The following is a 22,741-nucleotide window of genomic DNA, read 5'->3' as shown; positions in this document are numbered from 1 at the left end:
AACCCAAGGTTCTCTACCTGCGCTAGACCAAACAACATCAGCAACTGGCTAGTGAGCATAATGGAGCATTTAGTTGCTAAATACGGAGCTAATTTTTTCTCGGGACTTGGTGAAGACATAAACAAAACTAAAGAGAGTGAATATTTGACTAATTGATCAGGTGGCCAGAATCACAACTCTTTTGATATGTGCCAGCTAGATACTTAAACTATCATAAAACAATTGTCATTATTACTTTACAAGCCTTTTTGTCTCAAATATGTACGATATTGACCCCATTGAGGTGTTGTGCCAAATTGCAGCTTAGAACAGTTAAGCTTATCAGCTGATGTTGACCAAAGCTGCTCACCTCATTTCCAGGTTGTGAACATTATTTGCTGCCACAAAAAAAAACATTTCTGCATTACTGGCTGAAATGTGATTACAGATTTTTACTGAATCTTTCTATTTTGAGTTGTTTAAAACATCAGTTTTATTTCATATTCAAAATGGTTTTGATCCTTTAGGTTTGTTTAGTGCTAGCATACTGCACTCATACTAGGCAGTTGTTCCCTGCCCAAGCAAGATTGACGACTAAAGTCTAGTTTGTTTGACCAGTGTGAGTGCTCCATACTGGCTCAAGCATGGTACACTTCCTCGGCCCTGGCGCGGTTGGGAGAGATTTGCTTCTGCCAAATTTTGCCGGATTAAAATATTCAAAAACAAACCCGTGCGTATTAAGACAAGATGACATACACACCAGGGTTCAACATAACTTTTTTTTCCTACTGGCCCGCCGGGCCAGTGGATCCGAGTTTTACTGGCCCCTTGTATATTTTCACTGGCCCTGCACACACTTTTTTTTCTTCATAATTTAGTGTCAATAATTTTAATACCTGTATTAGAAAAATAACCATATCTAAACCCTTTAGATTTGGTTATTTTTATTTTAGGTAATATGAAATGTTGATATTGCTCATACACATAATATAAAACCAGGCAAACATATTGAATTTGAAGCCTACAACTGAAAGTATGTTGAAAGAGTGGGCCAGTATTTTAAAGTCCAGTAGTTTGATGATTGTTTTTATTCTTGAATTTGGGCAGTTAAATGAATAGTTCACCTGCAGAATTCATGTTCAAACATAAAAAAAAAATAAGAGATGAAGGTCTGATCATTCTTTGTGGTGTGGTAGGCTGTTTTTATTACTTTCTCTATATGCATTAGGGATATGAATGTGTCGACCGAATGGCCAGTTTTCCACTTGCGCTCAAGTTGACTTTAAAAATAGAATAGAAATCCGAAAATCAGTGGGTTATGCCGTTTTTTTTAATGGGAGATTTCACCGTGTACGAGTTCACGTCTGGTCGTGAGCGCGCTGCAGGAGTGTCACTTCTCCAAGAAGTGTCAGCTTCACATAAGAGTCCGGTGTGGGACCATTTTTTCAAACTATTGATAAAAAATAATGCAGTGCAAAATATGCAGCATAAGTTAAACGCTCGTCTAAGACTATGACGTTAAATCACCTTAGAAACACACAATGCCTTCGTCCGATCACAGCAACGTTTCACCGTGTGATCTCGCCAGCGAGTGAGCCGCCGCGTGGATTGTTGCTAAAATAATAACCGGGGATATTTATGGCAAGCCGTTAATTCTCCCCGTTAGCGATTTCAATGGGAAAGACTTCCGCGATCTGATTGAATGTCTCGAGCCTGAAAACACAGTGCCAAACTGCGCGACTATAGGAACTGTAGAGTGAGCGGAGTCCCTCCGTTCGTTTCTATCTACAACCGACACAATCACCGGAGACGCATTCACAGCGTTTAAATAAAGCCTCTCATTTGTATTACCATTGGGGCTTGGATGCAAATACTGCAACATTACGGCGGCAGATAAAGGAAAAAGTGCAGTTATCCTTTTCTGCACCTCAACCTCTGCTGTTGGAAGAAAGAAAGGGGGCAAAGCAAGTTGATTGATTTGTCGACTCGCAGGCGGACGGTAGGCAGCTCTGCCAACGGAGCGAGAGTGCACCCGCTTGTTGCTCCGCCTGTCAAAACGCCCACGCATCGGTTGTCCACTGGCCTTTCATTAAACAAATATATTTTATATTAGGTTTATTATATTGAGTCTTAAATAAACACTGCTTTCATTCCGACTCTCAACGCGCATTTCAATGAACCATGATGTAGTCTACAAAAAGATACTGAACTGTGATTCAGTATCTTTCACAGCCCCGCCCGGGCCAGTGACTGGCCAATCAACTTTCCCTGCATATGATTTTACTGGCCCCGGGCCATCGGGCTATACGTTATGTCGAACCCTGCACACAAGAAGCAATTCTACCTAAGCACAGATCTTTTGAAGATTGTGAGTGCACGCCGTGCACGGCCAGCAGGGGTGCATGGGTGGGGACAGCCGCGCTTAAGCACATCACGGATCAACCGGGCCAAATGTGAGTGCGCCCCAAGAAGAAGGCTTGCAAAGTAGTGAGGGTCCACACACCAGTATTAATGACTCTCTAATACGAGGCTTTTTGAGAAGGTTTATTGTCGGTTTCCTCGTCCTGTTAGAAACCACCGTTAGTCGATTGAGGCGTATCAGGAGTTTTAAGGTGAATGTTTGACTTCAAAGCATATTTGAGAAACTTTCTTAAATGCATCAGTGACATTACATACTAGGGGTGTGTACTGTGTACACCTGTAATCGGTTAGTAAATCATAACCATTTAGGAAAATTCAATAAAATCGTGATGACAAAGAAGTCGTTCGTACCCCGCCATATGAAACGGTTAAAAAGAAATGCAGTTGCGTTAATTACAGTCGTGTAACTGTTTAGACATTTTTGTAAATGTTCACACCCCTATTCCATACAGACAGTTGTAGTTGTCAAGTATTGTAGCCAGATTGTGTGAGCAACAAAATGCTGCGTTAACATGTATTGATGCTGTGGCTGACACATTGATAGGCATAAAAATGCCTCCAGTGTACTGACTTGTATAGAAAACAATGGATGGGTGTCTTTTGACACACGTCATACACCACCCACCAGTGTGTGCTGCCCTTTAGAGCTGTGCGCCTCATTATCAACTCATATCTAATTGTGTGAGGTTAGGTATAAAAAGGATGAATACAAAGATGTTAGCCAAACCATGCAAGCTCATTAAATAGTCACCTACAGGTGAGAGTTCTGTTGTTTGCTTCCTATTACTGATTTTGAATTGGAGGCTGGCATATGTGTAGTCTTATAGAAACCATCTCCGGTTATTTATCACCTGCATAAATACCATCTGTTAATTTGCTGATGGCAATGGCTAATGAAATCATGTATTTCTCCTGATTCTGCAGCAGCTGTGGTAATAATAAAATGGTGACATTGACACTAAACACTTGCATAGCAGACAAGTGGGAGAAAAAGAAAACGCAGTTCAGGGTTTTCCCCAGAAAAGTTGTTGGAATGGTGGCAAAAGTGCTGCACGTTTTGGTGAAATTGTGCAATTACGATTATAGTGGACTATTATGAGTCTACTTGCTTTGTTTTCATGGAAATAAGAGATTGATTGTTTTGAAATGTTTTTCTCAATTTTATATGTACATAACAATATTTATGTAGCATTTAAGCTATAAAAATACAGCTTGTATGTAGCATACTGCTTTCAAATAAAACAAGTTTAAAAAATGTAATGCATACATTTTTTTTTTGTCGAAAATAAATAAATACAGTCCTCCCAAAGTGGCAAGTGAGAGTATCAGCGTGTAACGTTTGTAGACAGATTAACTATAAATGGCTTGTCTTCACTCGCATGAATTCCTCGTAGTTTTCTCTGTGCTGTCTCAGATGTTCATAGAGATTGATTGTTTTGCCAGGCGAAGTTTATACTTTAACTATCCAAGTTTTGCACAGCAATAATTTCTGTTCAATGTTGCACTACCGGAAACCCGAAATATCCACGTATAGCAGATGTTGCGTTTATTTTCGCCACCAGTACAGCAGCGGCTTGCTCATCAGACTTCTGCCAGTCGGCATCCATGTTGTTAGGCAAAGTACTGTTACAAAATGATATAATCTTCCTTGTCAGGTTCATCAATGATGATGAATGATCTGCAAGTCCAACCAACATACATTTTTTCACATGTGCCTCATTTTAGTAAAACTATCTGAAATGATATGCTTAAAAACACACAACACAAGAGTTCGAGCTAAGAAATATTGAGAAATGAATCAAGGAAACCTTGTATATTTATTCAAAAACTGTAGTCTAAAGAGCATTTATCGTCATAGATGAACCTGACAAGACGATTATATCATTTGTATTAAGTGCGTTGCCTGAACAAACATTACCATTTCTGATAGTTTCCCCTTTAATGTGCACATTCACCCAAGTTGCATACAGGTTGAAGCAGAAATTATTGAAAACAGTGTACTTTTTGTAATTAAATTATTTTTGCTTGAAAATGAAAAGTTATTTATGCGGTCCATAATTTTAGGTCTAGAGGTGCTCCTTGGTAAAATGGTTAACGTTCAGTCCTGATATCAGCTGTGGCTAATTTAAGTTAATTCTGTAATGACTAAAATGAGACTTCTAGCTGCTGCTCTCTGCAAGCTGGTGTCTGTACTAAGCCAAAAATGTGTTGTGTGAAAAGACGACAACTTTTGAACACCACTGTGTGAATGCAAGTGGACTGGAGTGTTTTTGTTGTAGTAACGGCTATAGAGTGGAGATTTCTTCTCGAAGTGGCTTAGCTGACAAAAATATCATAAAAATACTGTACATCACCTTCATATTTTGAGCAGTACACTGCTTACCACCTCTCCAAACCAAGTTGTGTTGGGAGAACCCTGTGTTAGACAGCAGTCTATGGAGAGAAGAGTTTCACTGTGGGTCAGTTGTGGATATGGTTTGAACTTTTCTCACTGAACACATTTCTGAAGTCCAAATGCAGTTTTCCAACACGAAACCTACCAAATGGATAATTTTTACTCCCAATGATGCTCTTTGCACCACTTGTTGATAAACACTAACATTAATATTTAAAACTGCTGGTTGCTGTTAATTGCATATACAGTGTGTAGGGCTGGGTATTGTTCAAACAAATTCGATATCGATACTGGTTCCTGAGCGATACCTTTTCATGAAATACGTTTAACAAGATGACATTGCATAAAATTATGTCAAGTTAAATTTTTCAGCTCCTTGGCATTTTTAACAAGTGCAAGTCGGTATTTAAGGCTCAGTGCTGCATACTTAAAACATAGCCATCTCTCTCAACGGTTCTTTTGAAAAAGGATCAACATGAATAGATTTCAGTGCAAAATGAAAGCTTTCTTTGTTGCCATATAACATATGGTTAGATTTTTATTATTTATTTATAGCTGGCCTATGAAGTGGCCTATTGAATGAGGACCTATACACTTATTTACGTATTAACAAACGTCACCTGGCAGCTCTTGCACAGAGCGGACACGGCCCTGTCTCTCTGCAGATGGCTGGGGCCTGCTATCTAGAATGGCTGTGAGTAGGGCTGGGCGATATGACCAAAATCTCATATCCCGATATAGAAATTTCTTATCCCGATAACGATACATTTGACGATATAGCATATTTTCTGTAAATTCAATTAATGAATATTTAATATAAATAATTAAATACTCAACAAATAAAGTATTTATCCAAATTTGATTATTTTCAGCTTTTATTAAAACACGCATTTTCAAGCATTCAACAAAATAGAAAATTGCAATGTGACATTTGAGTAGTTTTGGGCCGTGTGGGGTTTTAGGGCACAGAATTGACTGAATTGGTGGATTCCTCCTTAGCTTAGCTCATTAGCCTAATGGAGCTATCCTCTTTAGCTGAGGTTGCGGTGGCTTGTAAATTCACCCCGCGGAGAGGGTGACCGCCCCGGGGAGCGCAGGAGCTTCTCACCGCTGAGAGAGCAGCCGAGCCGCGCATTACCGCGAGCCGGGAAGCGCGCAACAGCCCGTGGGGATAACGGCTCGCTAGCTCGGCTGCTATCCCCCCGCGAGCCAATTGAGCGCTGCCCGGGTGACGTTGGTTCGACTGCTCTGTCAGCGGGGATTTATGATCCTCTTAATACTCGTCTACACGTGTGCAATCACAGACAGGTCTGTAACCGATGGATTTTAGTGTCCGAAATTAACTTTGATTATCACACAAGCGAGAAAAGCCTGGTGTGGTCGGGCGGAAGTAGTGTGATGGAAGTGCAGCGGGGCTAGGAAGCGCTAAGTGTTTCTGCTTCAAAATAAAAGTCAAAGTTGACTTTGATTTCTCACATTTCACCTGTTAAAGGCTGTTAATGTGAAGTTACGCTGTAGGAAATCTTCGGTTTAACTAACAGTAACTTAACTGCGAGCTACATGTATAGTTTGTGTCCTAAAGAGTGGGATTTGCAACATAACGAAATAAACGATATTGCATAAAATTAAACGATAGACGTTTTTGTTTCATCAGACGATATATATCGCCATATCGCACAGCCCTAGCTGTGAGTGAGTTCTGTCAGTGTGTTTGAGGAGGAGGAGACGACGGCAGCCGTCGCTACTTGGCTCTTGTGAGCTCGGTTGTAATGTTTGCAGAGCTTTGTCAACACAATCTCCAAACAAGAAAAAGACGCTAGATTTTTCACTTGTCTTTAACTATTTAAGTCCCTATTGCAGTCTGAAAAGGCGGACGCCATGTTGGCAACAGGTTAAAGACAGCGGCTGTATCCCGTTACAGAGACCGCCTCCTTGGTAGGACGCGGTCTATGAAGGCCATAGCCTGTGAAGGCCGATTCCAAGGCCAACAAGCGTTGTTAAACGAGACGGTCTCCGCAGGTCTCCGTTTCGCTCTGTTTACGAGCATTTCCGGTTTGTGTAACAAGCCGTTACCTTGCGTGACGACTCGCCGCTCCTGTGCTGCCTAGCAACCCTGATTGCTGCCAACGGAGACAGCCTTGTCAATGGAGGAAAAAATAAAAATAAGTTGCCTACCAGACGAAAAGAAAAAAAAAGTACAAGAAAAAAAGAAAGGAAGATAAAAGTTAAGAAGATGGAGCAACACGTTGCTGTTTTGTTATTTTTTATTTTATCTTATGCCATCTCTGAAAAAAACGCAATGAATCTTGGGATATGTTGGGCCGCGAAGGATACATCTGATGCAGCCTTCAAAACCGTGAAACGAAGGCTGCATTTCACGACCGCATATGAGGAGCCTTGCAAGGAGCCTTGCAAATGGAACAACCTTTGCGCGCCGCTATGACGCAATCGGTCTTCAAATGCAGCCTTCGTAGACCGCAACCCCTGTATTGAGATTCACCCAGCGAGACACAGCGATGTAACTACAAGTGACGCACCCAGAGACGGGGCTCCCCAGTAATAGTTCCATGGGCTCACCGACGTGTAACCTAATGTTTTTCCTGGTTGCCTCGTAACAGCTAATTACCAGGGGCCGTATTCACAAAACATTTTAAGGCTAAGAGTAGGTCCTAACGTGCCGATTTAGGAGTAACTCTCAAAAATAAGGGGCGTTTCACTCCTAATTTTAGGACTCCTAACTTTATAAGATAAGTTTAATTCACAAAGCATTTTAGCGCTAAAACTAGCTCCTAAATCTATGAAAAGCTAGGAGTCCTCGAGAGGACTCCTAAGTCACTAAGAGTAATTCACAGACAACCATTTGATGGCATTTTGGAGAGATTTAATGCTAGTGAGCTTTACAAAAGGTACCTTTAATAACCGTGAGGGTTTAATGATCTTAGTAAAGTTAAATTTAGAAAGTATAGACACATTTATATTTATTATATTAATATAAAAAAATATTTATTAAGTTCCTTTTCCTGCAGTTGCTTTGGGCTTACGATGCACTTAAAGTTACTGTTGGTGTCACGTTTGGGTTTAATTTCCTACTACGTAGAGGCCTATATGTGGCGCATGCAGCATCTCCTCCGTTCCACAGGTCCGCTACTGTATAGTTGTGCGTCTCGCCTTTTTCCTTCCGCATGCACTTTACGATTTCGCCGGCTGTTGTTTCTAAATTGTGAATTTCCTGGTTTGTCTGACTATTGCTGCATAGTACGCCGTTGAGAGAAATACAGTGAGAGTGCGTGGCGTGCAGCTGTTCAATGAGGATATTTTTTCCGATACAAATCATTGTAAAATTTAAAATTAATAGACCTATGTGGCGCTTTTGTAGGTAATAGTGAATGTATGTGTGGGAAACCCTGCAGTATCTGGGTTTCATGTTAAATCAGTGTCACTTGTCATTAATTGTATATAAAAACTCTTTACTTTAATACAGCGACACAATATGGATATCTCCCACAGTGTTTCTATCATAAATTCACTCTTAGCTCTCATTCCCTCTCAGCCAATCACTGTGGGCATAGAAGGTATGAACATGACATCATCCATAGCAACAGGGTCAACACCGCCCTCTAGTCTTAGCTTATGAGTCCCTCCCATTCCTTAGTAAAAGTTGGTCTTATCAGCTTTGTGAATAGGTTTTAAGAAATTACTCCTTACTAAGAACTTTTAGTGCTCCTTAGGAGTACTCTTAGAGCTAAGATAAAATGTTTTGTGAATACGGCCCCAGACTTTTAGATCCACGCTGCATGCTTATTGGCTCACTGACGCTGATCAGATTAACCCCTAGGTATCCACATTTGGAACTGACCACACATTTTTCGGTTCTCTATTTCGGTCAGTGCCAAAAAAGGATTGTCGGACACTATGTCGTTGCTTTGTTTAAATCAGGTCCTGAAGTACATATTGGCTCAGGTGGACAGCCTTTGTTATTAGTTATTTTATTAGATTAACTGCTGATATTCTTGAATCATGATAAGTGATCTATCCAAAAACCTCCAACTAAATGAAAAGCTAAAAGCATCCGTTTATGTGCTACCCTAGCCTAGTATACCCTTTTTCCCGTGCCATGACTAGTGCACTGTTCCAATCATGGATGATGAGGTCAAATAATTGATGGGCACTCACTAATAACCAGCATTCTATTTATACCTAGAACCGCCAGGCGGGTCAAATTGACCCGTGCATTTCTAGTGTGGTATAAAGTCATAAATTAGTTTGTTTAATAATCATCTGTGTTTTGGACCTCTTGTTTTATAATCTAAGTATCTTTAAGAACACTAATCACGTTTCGTGGCGACTCAGTAATGAAACTGAAAGTAGCTATAATATCGCAAGTATAGTAATGAAAACAGAAGGTCAAAACAGCGTCCAAATGAGCTAAAATCCTAAATACAATAAACAGTAACATGGCAAACTTATTTTTAGGTAAGCTCTAATTGATTATTCATTCATTTTTCCCCACATTGACATGTTTTGAGGCGGAGGATCCCTCCGCCGCTCTCTGTCCGGCTCACAGACAGCACTCAGCTGTCTGTCAGTTGAGCTGCGAGCCGCGGTGTGTGGAAGACAGCGCTCAGTTCTGATCTCTCGCTATCAGACTCACATCACTCATTTCACTTAGTAACTATAATGTTGTTAGGTATTTATCTTCATCTCTAATTTATTGTAAGTGTTTATGAATGACTGCACGTATGCTACAGTTTTCAGATCGCGGACCCCAAACAATGCAGTTGCCTAGCAACCTGCTCGAAAATATTTCATTTTCCTGTGCGGGTCAAATTGACCCAGTGTGGCGGTTCTAGGTATAAATGCCTGTTTTTTTAATCCAGTTTAATTGTGACTTTATTTAACCATAGGGAGAGCATCACAACACCATTTTAGGAAAAGTCAAAGAGTTGGGGGCTTCAATATTTCGTAAAAGTATAGTTATGGGCAGTTGAAAAACCACCACGGGTCAAATTGACCCCGTGGCGGTTCTAGTGTTAATGACCAGTTGTAGTGAATTTATTTACCTGGTAAAAAAGATTGTTATTCAACTAATATTGAACTGAATTGTCCTATTGTAATTGTAGCAGGGTTTGGGAATGACTGAAGGGGTTACAATCGACATCAGCTTTTAGTATTGTCCCCAGTTCAGTAATCTGTTTTTTGCATAAACAGATGTCATTTTTTTTCTGCTTTTATCTGTTGCATTTAATTTTTCGTTGCCCGGCTGCAGGTAAAACAACTGTAAAATTCTCTATTAAATGTGACGGTTTACACGCTGAAGCATCGATATTGGACTCTTGCAGATGATGCTGTATGTGGTGATTGCCATAGAATGCTTCATATGGCTTCAATGACAGTGGTGCTTGGTGCATCCTTCCTCTTTTCTGTATGTAAGAGACCTTCCTCACCAGAGGCCTTCCATTCAAGTATGGCTCCCCTGCAGTGGTTTGCCTCACTGACATATAATTCTACCCCCAAAGCAATTGAAAACATGTCCCAAATGTAAATAGACTAAAGTTCTTAACACTTGTAACATCTTATAATACAGACAGACCTAGGAAGCTGCAATGACCAAAGGCCTGTTCAGTTTTGCCATGTAATTCCTACACTACACTAGGGCTGGGCGATATGACGGTATCATATCGTGGACGATATGAAAGTGTCTACCGGGAGAGATTTGGCCATACCGTTTATGGCCAAGCCGACGCTGAACTGTGGCGAAAAAACAAACGAAATGTCTGCTCTATGGGGATATTTAGGATTAGGATACAGCGACATTGAACCGATAGAAGTTCTGTTTCAAACTTAGAAAGTTAAAGTCGCTATGTCACGTGGCGACCGGTGGCAACACTGCCAGTCTATCAACACATGAGACGGCACAGAGAAAAGTCAGATGAATGCATGAGAGTGAAGGGGCACGCAAGTTTCAGTACGTTTACAGACACTACTACTTTCTTTGCACTTTGGAGGAATGCATTTATTTTCATAGGGAAAAACGTTTTTTATTTATTTTTTTAAACTACAATTTGTTATTTTGAAAACATTAGGCTAGGCTACTTGTACAATATTTTTTATATTTTCAATGATTCTTAATATGTGTAGGAAGGCCTATGTTTTTAAATTTAGATATACCGGTTTCAAAACTATCAATAATCTCTAATTTTCCTTGAAAACCAAGCAAGTAGAATCACAATACGATTTATAATATCGCAATACTAGCCACTATATCCACAATCACACATTTCTCAATACATTGTATTGTATTGCAGGCCTGAAAGTAGGTATTGAATAAGCCAGATGTAGTTTGACCTTGACTTTATTAGCCCTAACAAGGTGGTTGTAAATAATAACAATTTTGCATTGCTGTAATAATTGCTTGGCACTTTTAACATAGAGGAACATTTGAAGTTTCTGAACAGTTGACATTCTTTATTAGCCTGGAAATCCAGACCTGCTTCTGGCAAATTAAATTTGCTGCACCTGTTGGTCTGGACACTGTCCATTGACGCTCATTAAATATATCAAGAAATCCTGAGCTACCAATCAAATCGCTATTTCTGATATGGGCGGGCCAGAGTCCTATGTATGGTGCTAAGGCGTGCTCTGGGGTGGATGTAACCGGATGACGACAGTGCTGTGCATGCCTTGCCGAAGCCGTGATAGTAAACAACAGAGATGGCTGTGGATATGTTGTTTGAGTTTGAGACAGCTTTGGCCTCGACCCTTTACAATTTGGAGGACGGCACTCAAATCTTTCATTAGCAGATGAGAGGAATTGGTTCTAGTGCTATCCAACTTCTTGCTGTGGCATTTTAAATGCACGAGTAGGAGCAGACCCTCTATCATTCAAGATATGGGTCTGGATTTCCAGGCTAATTCTTTGTTACCTCCTTTGTTAAATTTCTCTCAGTCAACATTGAGCATAGAAGTATTTGGATTGGTGTGCACTTTATGTAGTTCTCAGCCAGGCTTGTTAGTTATGTCTTAACTTTGAATGGTGTATTGTTACTGACTATTATTGATGGTGTATTTTTCCTCTCCTTGTGTTTTGTTGCAGGGACCAGTTTTTCGCCACAAGAAAATCACAACCACAGTTCCCTCCATAGCTCCTCCAACTCACATTCTAACCCCAGCAAGACCTCAGACACAGTAAGTATTCATATCCTCATGTGCTTCATTTTCACATCAAGAAATATGATTTCATTAATGCAACATCAGGCAAAGCCATTACAATGGTACTCAGTGTTTCCCAACAGCAGCCTGACTTTAAAAAAAATTAAAATTTATTTATTTATTTATATTTTTTGAATACATTTTTCCTTGATTCCGTAATAATCATTTGCGAGTGTCTGCGCAGCACTGTCGGTCTACCCCTCGTGTGCGCCTGTCTTTACAACCTCTCGTTTGATCATCCCATCAGCTGATCTGTGTGTCTGCGTGCGGCGCGATGCGTGTGTGCGCGTGTCTGCGTGCGATGCGTGTGTGCGCACTTGTTAAACACGGAAGCCAATGAGCAGGAGCATGACTAGCAAGCAAACGCTGAACTAGTGGCAAAAATAAAACCAGCGCCTGCTCTATGGAGATATTAAAGGTCACATATTATGCTAAATGCACTTTTTAAATGTGTTCTAACATATCCATGGGTCCACGGTGTGCCTAGAGACTGCCAAAATATCAAAAAAAATAACAATCTCTCCTTTTCTCACTCTCCCCCTTTCTGAAACCCCCACCCCTCCCCCCCAATATACTCAGAATAGTCAGAATTCTCGCCGACTATTACGTAATAGTCGGCACAGCCACATCCCCATATTTTCTTTATATGTCCATGCTTCCCCCCCAGAAACGTCCACCGTGCAGTAGTTTATGATAACCCCACCCCCCCCATTTCTTATTGGTCCACGGCCCCGAGATCCAATGGAAAATTTTCCGAGCGACAGCCATGTTGTTGTCCCAGCTAAGCGACAAGATGCCCTTAGTACATCCTGAATGTTACATACACCAACACAGAATGCTTTTGCTCATACTCCACTAATTTATCTTAACCACAGCAGTCTATTAATGCCTCGTTTTTAATAACACAATGGATAGGAAGCTACCTGTGCTTTTTTTTTAAACGGTGAAACTAAAATAATAGTTTTTATTGGTAGTTTTGCCTGACTGGTGTATAGGTATTAGCTTTGGGACAAGCAACCAGCTTTTGCTCATAACACGCTGTTTATATTCCCCACAGCAGTCTGGAAATGACTCGTTTTTAACATGAAAAAGGATGGGAAGATATTCCTGTAGAAATCACACTTTGAAGCTACTGTTTTCACTGGTTTAAATCGTCTGAGTCTTATTTTTAGCGTTAGCGCCCATGTCGCTTCGGTTGTAGCACCAAGTTTTGCTCCTAATACACTAACTTAGCTTTCCCCTTGCAGTCTAATAATGCCTCGTTTTTAATAACACAACAGATAGGAAGCTACCTGTGCTTTTTTTTAAACGGTGAAACTAAAATAATAGTTTTTATTGGTAGTTTTGCCTGACTGGTGTATAGCTATTAGCTTTGGGACAAGCAACCAGCAATGGCTTAGCTCCGGGTAAACACTGTGTTCGCAGTCACGCAGTGTCTCTCTAGTATCGCGAGAGCACGGCAGAGACGGTGGGAGAGCCCCATGGACATATAAAGAAACCCCGGCAGAGAGGTGGGAGGGGCCAGCCAGATCGCACAAATATAGGTCATCCTGAGACCAGAGGACAATCAGGGTATAGAGCAGTGGTGTCAAACATACGGCCCGCGGGCCGGATGCGGCCCGCGAGATGATTTAATCCGGCCCGCGACTTGTAGAGCACACATTTATGAGCATTTCAAAAAAAAAAGTAAGTCTCTAGCCCATTCCTGTGAGGAGATATGAATTTTTAAAGAAATAACCAAAATGCTCACTCCAGCCACTAGGGGGCAGCCTAAATAAAAAAAAAGCACATTTTAGCAACGTGGGAAATGGTAAATGGCAATCTTGCTTCACCGCTATTAATGTTTCCTCCAGTGCTTTATGGCAAAGTAAAAACCAAAAAAATAAAAAATAAATAAAACAATTTTTATTTTTAGTGCTGAACAATTAATGTACTAGCAAGCGCGATGTGTCCGCGGCTCTGCACGTGCGAAACGAGCAGGAGCATGCTAGTGTAGGCCTACAAGATTTATTTCCTAATTTTCCATGCTGCTTTATTTTTATGTTTTAAATTGGGAAAAACGAATTCCAAAACAACCAATAACCTCTGTATTTAAAAATAAATCAAAACAGTAGAAGTTGCACTTTTATTAAATTTTATTTTGTACTGTCTGCATGTTTGCACAAAATGTGTCCCTGTACATATAGTAAACAAAATTGGACAACTGTAACGTCAGTGCCTGTTGTATTTGTGTATTCAAATAAACAGTTGTTTATTTCATTAGTGCGTATTGGCATCTTTGAGCAAAACACCCCCCAAATTTTTGCTGCGGCGCTGCGCGCCGCACCTCCTATTCCCATGGCCAGCAGCAACCTTTACTAAGACATTTCCTGGGGGGTACAGAGATCCCTTGTGATCCATGATAATGTAGGTTACAAATGTAGACTGAGTGATAAAGCATATTACTGAAAAACAAAGCTAGAGATTTGGAGTTGATGTACGTTATTTTGCCATTATTGTACTGGTCCGGCCCACTTGAGATCAGAGAGGCTGTATGTGGCCCTCGAACCAAAATGAGTTTGACACCCCTGGTATAGAGGCTTGCTACAATAAATGATTTGAACGGGTTTTTCAGCAAATATCTAAAAAAACAAGTATTAGGGACTACTTAGACCATATAAAATTGACAGCAAAGTGCATAATATGTGAGCTTTAAGGACTCAGTAACAGGGACGTTGAACAGGAAAAAGTGCTGAGCAAAACTTAGAAAGTTAAAATCGCAACACACCCAATCTGTATCAACAGCAGAGACAGCGCAGAAAAAAACGGCATGCACACGTTTCAGTAAGTTTACAGAAGTGCCACACTGCTACTGCCTTTGACTCAGAAAAGCATTCATTTATTTTCAGGGGATATATTAATTTACTTATTGTTTTAACTGTTAAGTTATCTTGAAAACAGCTGGCTATTGTAGCCCTATTTCTTTGTATTTTCAATGCTACTTTATTTTTATGTTTAAAATTGAGAAATAGGCTAGATGAAATATAATGGTCGGAATAGGGAATTTGCCTTATGTAGCACACATGTTGATAGGTTAATCATGATGTGTAGCCTATGTTAATTCATTTATTTTCAACAAGGCTATTTGCATTAAAAAAAAAATCAATAGGCTAGCTTCAAGGTGAGGTGATTCAGATTATTCCAGAAATGAGTACTAGACAGGACCTGTCTATATTAGATCTTAGTGTTTATTGTTTTTTATTGAAATCCACGTGTTTTTCTTGAATAGTTTACATGGCTTGTGTCTCCAAATTATTACAGAAAATAGTTATAGGCAGGACATATGACAGCTGTTTACAGAGCACATGATTAATCAGATTTCACCTCTCAAAGTGCACCAGATTGATGCATTTAACTTTAAAAATGATAAGGTTTTCTTCTGCAGGGGCATGCCCCCAGACTCCAGAAGGTCCATTCTCACCCAGCAGGATCTAAAAATCCTGTGAGAAACACCACATGTACAAATGTACTGAATGTGAAAGCATAACCCTATGCCCTCATTTTTAACGGGCTGTCAAAAGAGGCTCATCCCAAATGGGGTTCGTTTTGGTCAATTTCTTCTAGAAATGTGGTACGCACGCGGCGCGCATACTCTTTATCAGCTCTTACCACCGGGCCTAAAAAAAAATTCTAGGGGTAACACTGGGTACTGTTACAAACGGATAACTACTACATATAATCCATTTGTTAAATACCCCCAGCTAAGGGGAAAAGCCTGATCCAGTATGAGTGTATGGCAAAGTTGAACAGTGTTCATTATCTGTGTTGCCATGAAGAAGTATCAGAGGGAAACCGTGTTTGTTTTTATTTTGCCCTTGGCTTCATTAATGGATAGGCTCTATTTTTCTTTCTATTTATGTGCGTTTGCAATACAATATTGACTTAAACATGACCATGAAATGGGGATTGTATAACTTAATGCAGTGGTTTTCAAACTGTGGCGTGGAGTTACAAATACAAATTGAGTTTGTGTTTTTGATATTAACATCATATTAAGCAATTGTAAGTTATCATACAAAAGAAGGAATACAATGTTTTGGTCTAGATACAGTCATATGAAAAAGTTTGGGAACCCCTCTCAGCCGGCATTATAATTGACTCTGCTTTCACAAAAAAAAATATAAAAGTGGTATATCTTTAATTTACCAGGAACAGCTAAGTACTGGGATGTTTTCCAAACAAAGATTTTTTGAAAAGCAGTATTTGGTTGTATGAAATAAATTAAATGTGAAAAACTGGCTGTGCAAAAATGTGGGTACCCTTGTGGTTTTGTTGATTTTAATGCCTGTAACAGCATGTAAAACTGATGACTTTAAACACAAAATTGGTTGGATTATGTTGTTAAGCCTTGAACCTCATAGAAATGTATGTTTAATCATGAGAAAAGGTATTTTAGGTGCCTAAATGCAAGTTGCACTTCTCTTTGACTCTCTGCTGAAGTGAGACAGAATGGGATCATCAAAGCAGCTCCCAAAAGATCTGAAAAACAAAGATTATTCATTGTCATGGTTTAGGGGAATGCTACAAGAAGCTTTCCCAAAGGTTTCAATTTTCAATTTCGACTATAGGGAACGTTGTCAGGAAATGGAAGGACACAGGCACAGTGGCAGTTAAACCCAGGCATGGCAGACCAAGAAAAAAACAGGAGCGGCATAGGTGGAGGATTGTGAGAATGGTTGCACACAACCCACAGATCACCTCCAAAGACCTGCAAGAACATCTGGCTGCAGATTGTGTATCTGTACATCGTTCAACAATTCAGCGCAATTTGCACCAAAACATCTGCTTTTTATAAAGACCAAATAACTTAATTTTTGTCTCATCAGTCCAAAGCATTTTCTTCCAATATGAATCTGTCTTGTCTAAATGAGCTTTTGCATACTCCATGCAACTGTATCTGTGGCGTGGGCGCAGAAAGGGCTTCCTTCTCATCACCTGGCCATACAGATGTTTTGGTGCAAATTGCACTGATTTGTTGAACCATGTACAGATACACAATCTGCAGCCAGATGTTCTTACAGGTCTTTGGAGGTGATCTTTGGGTTGTGTGCAACCATTCTCACAATCCGCCGCATATGCCGCTCTTGTACTTTTCTTGGTCTGCTAGACCTGGGTTTAACTGCAACTGTGCCTGTGTCCTTCCATTCCCTGACAACGTTCCTTACAGTAGAAATTGACAATTGAAACCTTTGGGAAAGCTTCTTGTAGCCTTCCCCTAAACCATGATAATGAATAATCTTTGTTTTTAAGATCTTTTGGGAGCAGTTTTGATGATCCCATTCTGTCTCACTTCAGCAGAGAGTCAAAGAGAAGTGCAACGTGCATTTAGGCACCTAAAATACATTTTCTCATGATTAAACAGACATTTCTATGAGGTTCAAGGCTTAACAACATAATCCAACCAACTTTGTGTTTAAATTCATCAGTTTTACATGCTGTTACAGGCATTAAAATCAACAAAACCACAAGGGTACCCATATTTTTGCACAGCCAGTTTTTCACATTTTATTTTATTTCATACAACCAAATACTGCTTTTCAAAAAATCTTTGTTTGGAAAACATCCCAGTACTTAACTGTTCCTGGTAAATTAAAGACATACCACTTTTATATTTTTTTTGTGAAAGCAGAGTCAATTATAATGCCGGCTGAGAGGGGTTCCCAAACTTTTTCATATGATTGTATTTGATAGCCTAATAATTGAATCAGATCATCTGGGAGATAATCCGAGGTTAACTGATCATGTCACGTTCACATCCATGCACAGTGTGTATAGAGTTTTTTATAAACATTTGGAAATGGGGCTGCCTTCAGTTTCCCATGCACTCTGTATAGTCTATAGCCTATTTCAGCCTCGTCTGTGGAAAAAAAGACAGCTGGTCAAGAGTTATTCTGCTTCGTTCCTCTCACTGCATTTAAATGCATTCACTATATTACAGAGAAATGTGTCTCGTTAAAGAAAAATAGCACCAAGCCCAACTCAGAGGAACCTGCATAATATTTTATTTAAAATGTATATTTTTATATACAATGCATGTCTTTCTTCAATAGCTTCTAATTCATCCGACCCAGTGTCTCCAAATTATTTGTTCACACAAAATTAAATTTTACTCTCAAAGTGCACCAGATTCATGCATTTCACTTTAAAAAGGTAAAAAAAAAAATCTCCCGGGGGAGAGGACCCCCCTAGGAGAGTCTTGTTCTCCGCTGGCTACTATTTTTACCCAGTAAGACATTGGAGGCACTTGCGAAAAAACACTGGGTGTGTGAATGACATTTAACAATAGTCAATCATTTGGGCAAGTCTTTCTGCCTCCCTTTCTCACTCCTCTTATGTATTTTAAAAAGCAGAACACAGGGATTTAGAAAAAAAAATTCTGCTGAAATCTGAGGGGGGGGGGGTGCTCACTCTCTCACACTTTGAAAACCCCTGACTTAATGGAAGCAGTGTCTATATTCGTGTGAATTAGTAACAGAATGCTAGCCTGGAAATCCAGACCCTGATATCTTGAACGATAGAGGGTCTGGCGACGATCAATTGTAATTTCCAACTCAAGGGGCGGCTCCTACTCGTGCATTTCAAATGCCACTGCACGCAGTTGGATAGCACTACAACCAATCAGAGCGATACACAAGGCGACGTAAGCCCCTTTCGTTTAGCGAACAGCTGTTAAACTGTTAAATTAAACGTTTGCCGTTGTCGGTCGGCAAAATAGAACATTCCACTTACTTGCTAATGAAAGATTTGAGTGCCGTCTTCCAAATCGTTAAGGGTCGAGGCCAAAGCAGTCTCAAACTCACACAACATATCCGCAGCCATCTCTGATGTTTACTATCACGGCTTCGACGTCGCATGCACGTCACTGTCGTCATCCGGTTACGTCCTCCCCAGAGTACCATATAAGGGGCTCTGGCGCGCCCGCCAGATTTCTGGCTTTCTTGATAAGCTTCAACGGAGCGTGTCCAGACCAACACGCGCAGCAAATTTAATTTGCCAGCGCCTAGTGGCAGGTCTGGGAATGCCAGGCTAACAGAATGCAGTAAATATACCCAAAACATCAGTCAATACGATGGACTTTTTTAAATGATCCAACTGTTTCACTTACAATGTGGGGCTTTACAATCCTAGCCTTCCCTCCTACATAAAAAGATCCTGTGAAAACAGCCCAGATTTAGCGCTGCCATCCCAATATTTCCTGTACGTTTTAAATTATATTACAAGGTCTTGCATCAGCCCTCCATAGCACACACACACACACTTGGTTTCTGTCTGGCTGGCCTCATGTCCCTAAATATGTTCTCTTTCTCTCAGCCACAGGAACCTGGTGACGACTGGTCCGAGCACATCAGCTCATCTGGAAAGAAATACTATTATAACTGCAGGACAGAGGTGTCCCAGTGGGAGAAGCCCAAAGACTGGCTGGAGAGGTAGCTGTAATCTCTTTACCCAACCACTTGATTTGAATCAGTGTTCAGTGAAGGTTGGATACATGGCTAATATCTGCTTGAATCTGTCTTTGACAGAGAACAGAGGCAAAAAGAGACAACAAAGACTGCGGTTGTCAACAGTTTTCCCAAAGACAGGGACTACAGGAGGGAGGCTATGCAAGCATCGGCCGCCCCTGGCTTCACTGGTGCTAGTAAGTTTTTAACACACTATTGCAATACACTATCTTCCTCACCAGTCTGCTTTGATCTTTCTACAGTCCTACTTGAAAGCCGTGTCAGGGTTCAACGCTAAGGTTTTTTTTTTTCACTTGCCTGGTCGGGCAAGTAGGTCTGAGTTCTACTTGCCCAAAGTAAATTTTTACTGGCCCCTATACAATGTTTTATTTTATTTATTACGACAAAGAATCAGGTAAATTGTTATATTTGCTCTTTATTTACAATGTATGAACACATCATGGACAGTGTTATAGATGAGTTAAGGGTCATACTGAAAGTCTTACCAGATATCGACAACTAGTATAGCGCTTCCGTTAGATAAGTGTCAAACTCTTCCTCTTCCCCGCTGTAGCCTACTGTTAATGCTCCGCTCAGAATGGGAGACAACAGAAAGTGTGCGCCTGTTTGATAGTATCTAGCTCATACACTGTACTACAACACGCCACGCGTCATTAACGCTGTTGGCTGGCATCTTTCATAATAGGTCCGTGGTCGGCAACCAAATTGCATTATTTTGAAAGCTTCCTGAGGTTAGCGCAGCCCAGCAAGACGATTGTGATTGGTTTAAAGAAATCAAAACAGGCCAGCCCAGTTTTCCCCCCTATACTCGAAACGATATAGCCTGGTTCTGGACTATACTACTAGCTGTAGTTTGGCAATCCTTATTGTTGAGCCCTGCATGAGCTTAAGCATTGCTGTTATTGGTTAGTCAATGATGAATGTTGTTGAGCTGACCTTTTGGCTGATGAATGCTAAGAACTGCTTACCAAAAGACTGAGACTAAAACTGGTTGAACCATAGCCTGGAAATCCAGACCCTGATATCTTGAACGATAGAGGGTCTGGCCACGATCAATAGTAATGTCCAACTCAAGGGGCGGCTCCTACTCGTGCATTTCAAATGCCACTGCACGCAGTTGGATAGCACTACAACCAATCAGAGCGATGCACAAGGTGACATAAGCCCCTTTCGTTTAGCGAACAGCTGTTAAACTGTTAAATTAAACGTTTGCCGTTGTCGGCAAAACAAATCTTTCATTAGCAAGTAAGTGGAATGTTCTGAGTGCCGTCTTCCAAATCGTTAAGAGTCGAGGCCAAAGCAGTCTCAAACTCACACAACTGTGAGTGACCAAAATACAAGCTGTGGCCGCTCACACTATAGCTTTCCCGCACGTGAAGCGAGCCTTCACGTGCGGAAGGCTCGCTGTGGGTGTGCATGAACCTGTCGGCGGCTGGATGTAAACAGTGCCGCGCCTGCAAGTGACTTATTAATCGCGCGACTCAACGAATCGATGACCAAATTCGTTGCCAACGCTTTTAGTAATCGATTTTATCGATTCGTTGTTGCAGCCCTAATTGTTACTTTATCTAATTTTCATGGCGTGCGCAACATAGAATGCACCGTCATTGGTTCAAATACACATGAGGTGGGTTTTGTTGATTTTTTTAAAGACCACGTGACCACCCAAAAAATGTGTGGTTTGCAGAAAATTACGCCAATCAAAAAATTTATAAATAAATAATAATAAAAATACGCCAGCTGTGTCGGCGATAGTGTATTACAGAACAGTTAGTGGCGTTCGGAGCGCAGAATCAAGGTCTACTATAGGCTACTGACGAAAATCACACAACACATTGCATCTATTTATTAACAATATTTATGAATTTAGGCTATATTTTGCTGCTCCAACTCAAATTCAGCCCAGCCAGGCGATAGTTAAGTTTCAGTTTCGTTTTCATCTCTGTGGTATACAGCCCTTTGGACCAGCTGATCGGCTCCCGACAGCAGGAGTCAGTCTGCGTTCCAGTTGTACTGGGAAATCGGATTTATGGTTCCAGTGATAACTGAACTAAATAATAAAATAAAGCTATCTTCTCCTTCCTATATCTGTCTATCTGTATCCCTCCACTGCACACTCAGTCACTACTATCCATGCTAAAAGGAAGCAGGATTATAACCTCGTTTAGCACATTATTTTTTAATATTTTATATTATTTAAAAAAAATTTCTCCCCCATCTAATTTTGACGATTTTTAGAAAACTGTGTTGGTTTGTAAGCGCTAAGGGAGCATGTTTAAATAAAACCTGTGAACCTTAACTTTTAAATGTATGTTATTTCATGTTTCTATGTGCTACACAGGCTTAGATATTAAGGTTTTGGTAGACTTTACAATTCATACAATTTTTTCAGAAAACCCTCAGGCATTAAGGACATGCATCCTAGATTGCCATGGTCATCAATGGGTTAAACATGCTGTTGACATTTTGATGTGTATATTGACAGTTTTCTTGCCACATTCATTATCTATGACCTGCCATCCCCATGCCAATCCCCAGTTCATGACATTTCCTTTATCACTCTTTTCTGTCACTCAAACAACTCTCAGTGAGAGCCACTATTCACTTGCTGTGGAAAGTTACTGCTCATTATAGTAACACAACACTTGCTACGCATACACTTCATTATAAATGCTTAATAATATGAAGAGGGCAGGTGGTTTGTAGGCTGTTTGTATGCTTGGGATACATCAACTTTAGCACACACATGGAGGGCAACTTGCCTGATCACTGATCACATTGCAGATCAGACAAATGTAAGATATTACGATTTATCATACAGCTGGTGTTGAGCAGGTGAATGCAGTTATTTCTGCTTCCTTCACATCAGAATATGAAAACATGTACATGAAGCTACACAGTAGTTGTTCAAAGGTGGCCTTGTTTACATGGAGTAACAGACTCTTATTTTAATGTGTATTACACACAGATGCCAGTGAATGCTTCGCAATAATTGTCTGAAACTAAATTCAATGTCCTATCATTAAGACTTGTTTAGCTTTATCAGAAACACTGATGTTACCACTGGTCCTCCTAAGAACGTTTCACTCTGGTTCTTTAATGCTTTCATGTTTTTAAATAAATGTTTTGGCAAGCAAGGCCAGCCCTACAAACATGAATGTCGCTGAGTGAGTGTGAGTGACCAAACTCGGCGATAGGTCATAAAAGTCTGTAAGTCACTGTTACTCTGCCCTCA

The 22,741-nt window shown here is 40.4% G+C and overlaps 1 protein-coding gene across 1 annotated transcript in view; it reads left to right on the top strand.

The window, feature by feature from the left end:
- waca (WW domain containing adaptor with coiled-coil a) overlaps positions 1-22,741 on the top strand; it is a 41,582-nt gene that overhangs the window by 3,653 nt on the left and 15,188 nt on the right. The window contains exons 4-6 of the mRNA XM_080049763.1: positions 11,889-11,980; positions 19,355-19,470; positions 19,567-19,682. Of these exons, the coding sequence (XP_079905889.1) occupies positions 11,889-11,980; positions 19,355-19,470; positions 19,567-19,682 (324 nt within the window). The remainder of the gene's footprint in view (positions 1-11,888; positions 11,981-19,354; positions 19,471-19,566; positions 19,683-22,741) is intronic.

This window comes from Ammodytes marinus (assembly GCF_949987685.1).
Source record: "Ammodytes marinus genome assembly, chromosome: 21".
Taxonomy (NCBI): domain Eukaryota; kingdom Metazoa; phylum Chordata; class Actinopteri; order Uranoscopiformes; family Ammodytidae; genus Ammodytes; species Ammodytes marinus.
This window is presented reverse-complemented; position numbering and strand designations above follow the sequence as displayed.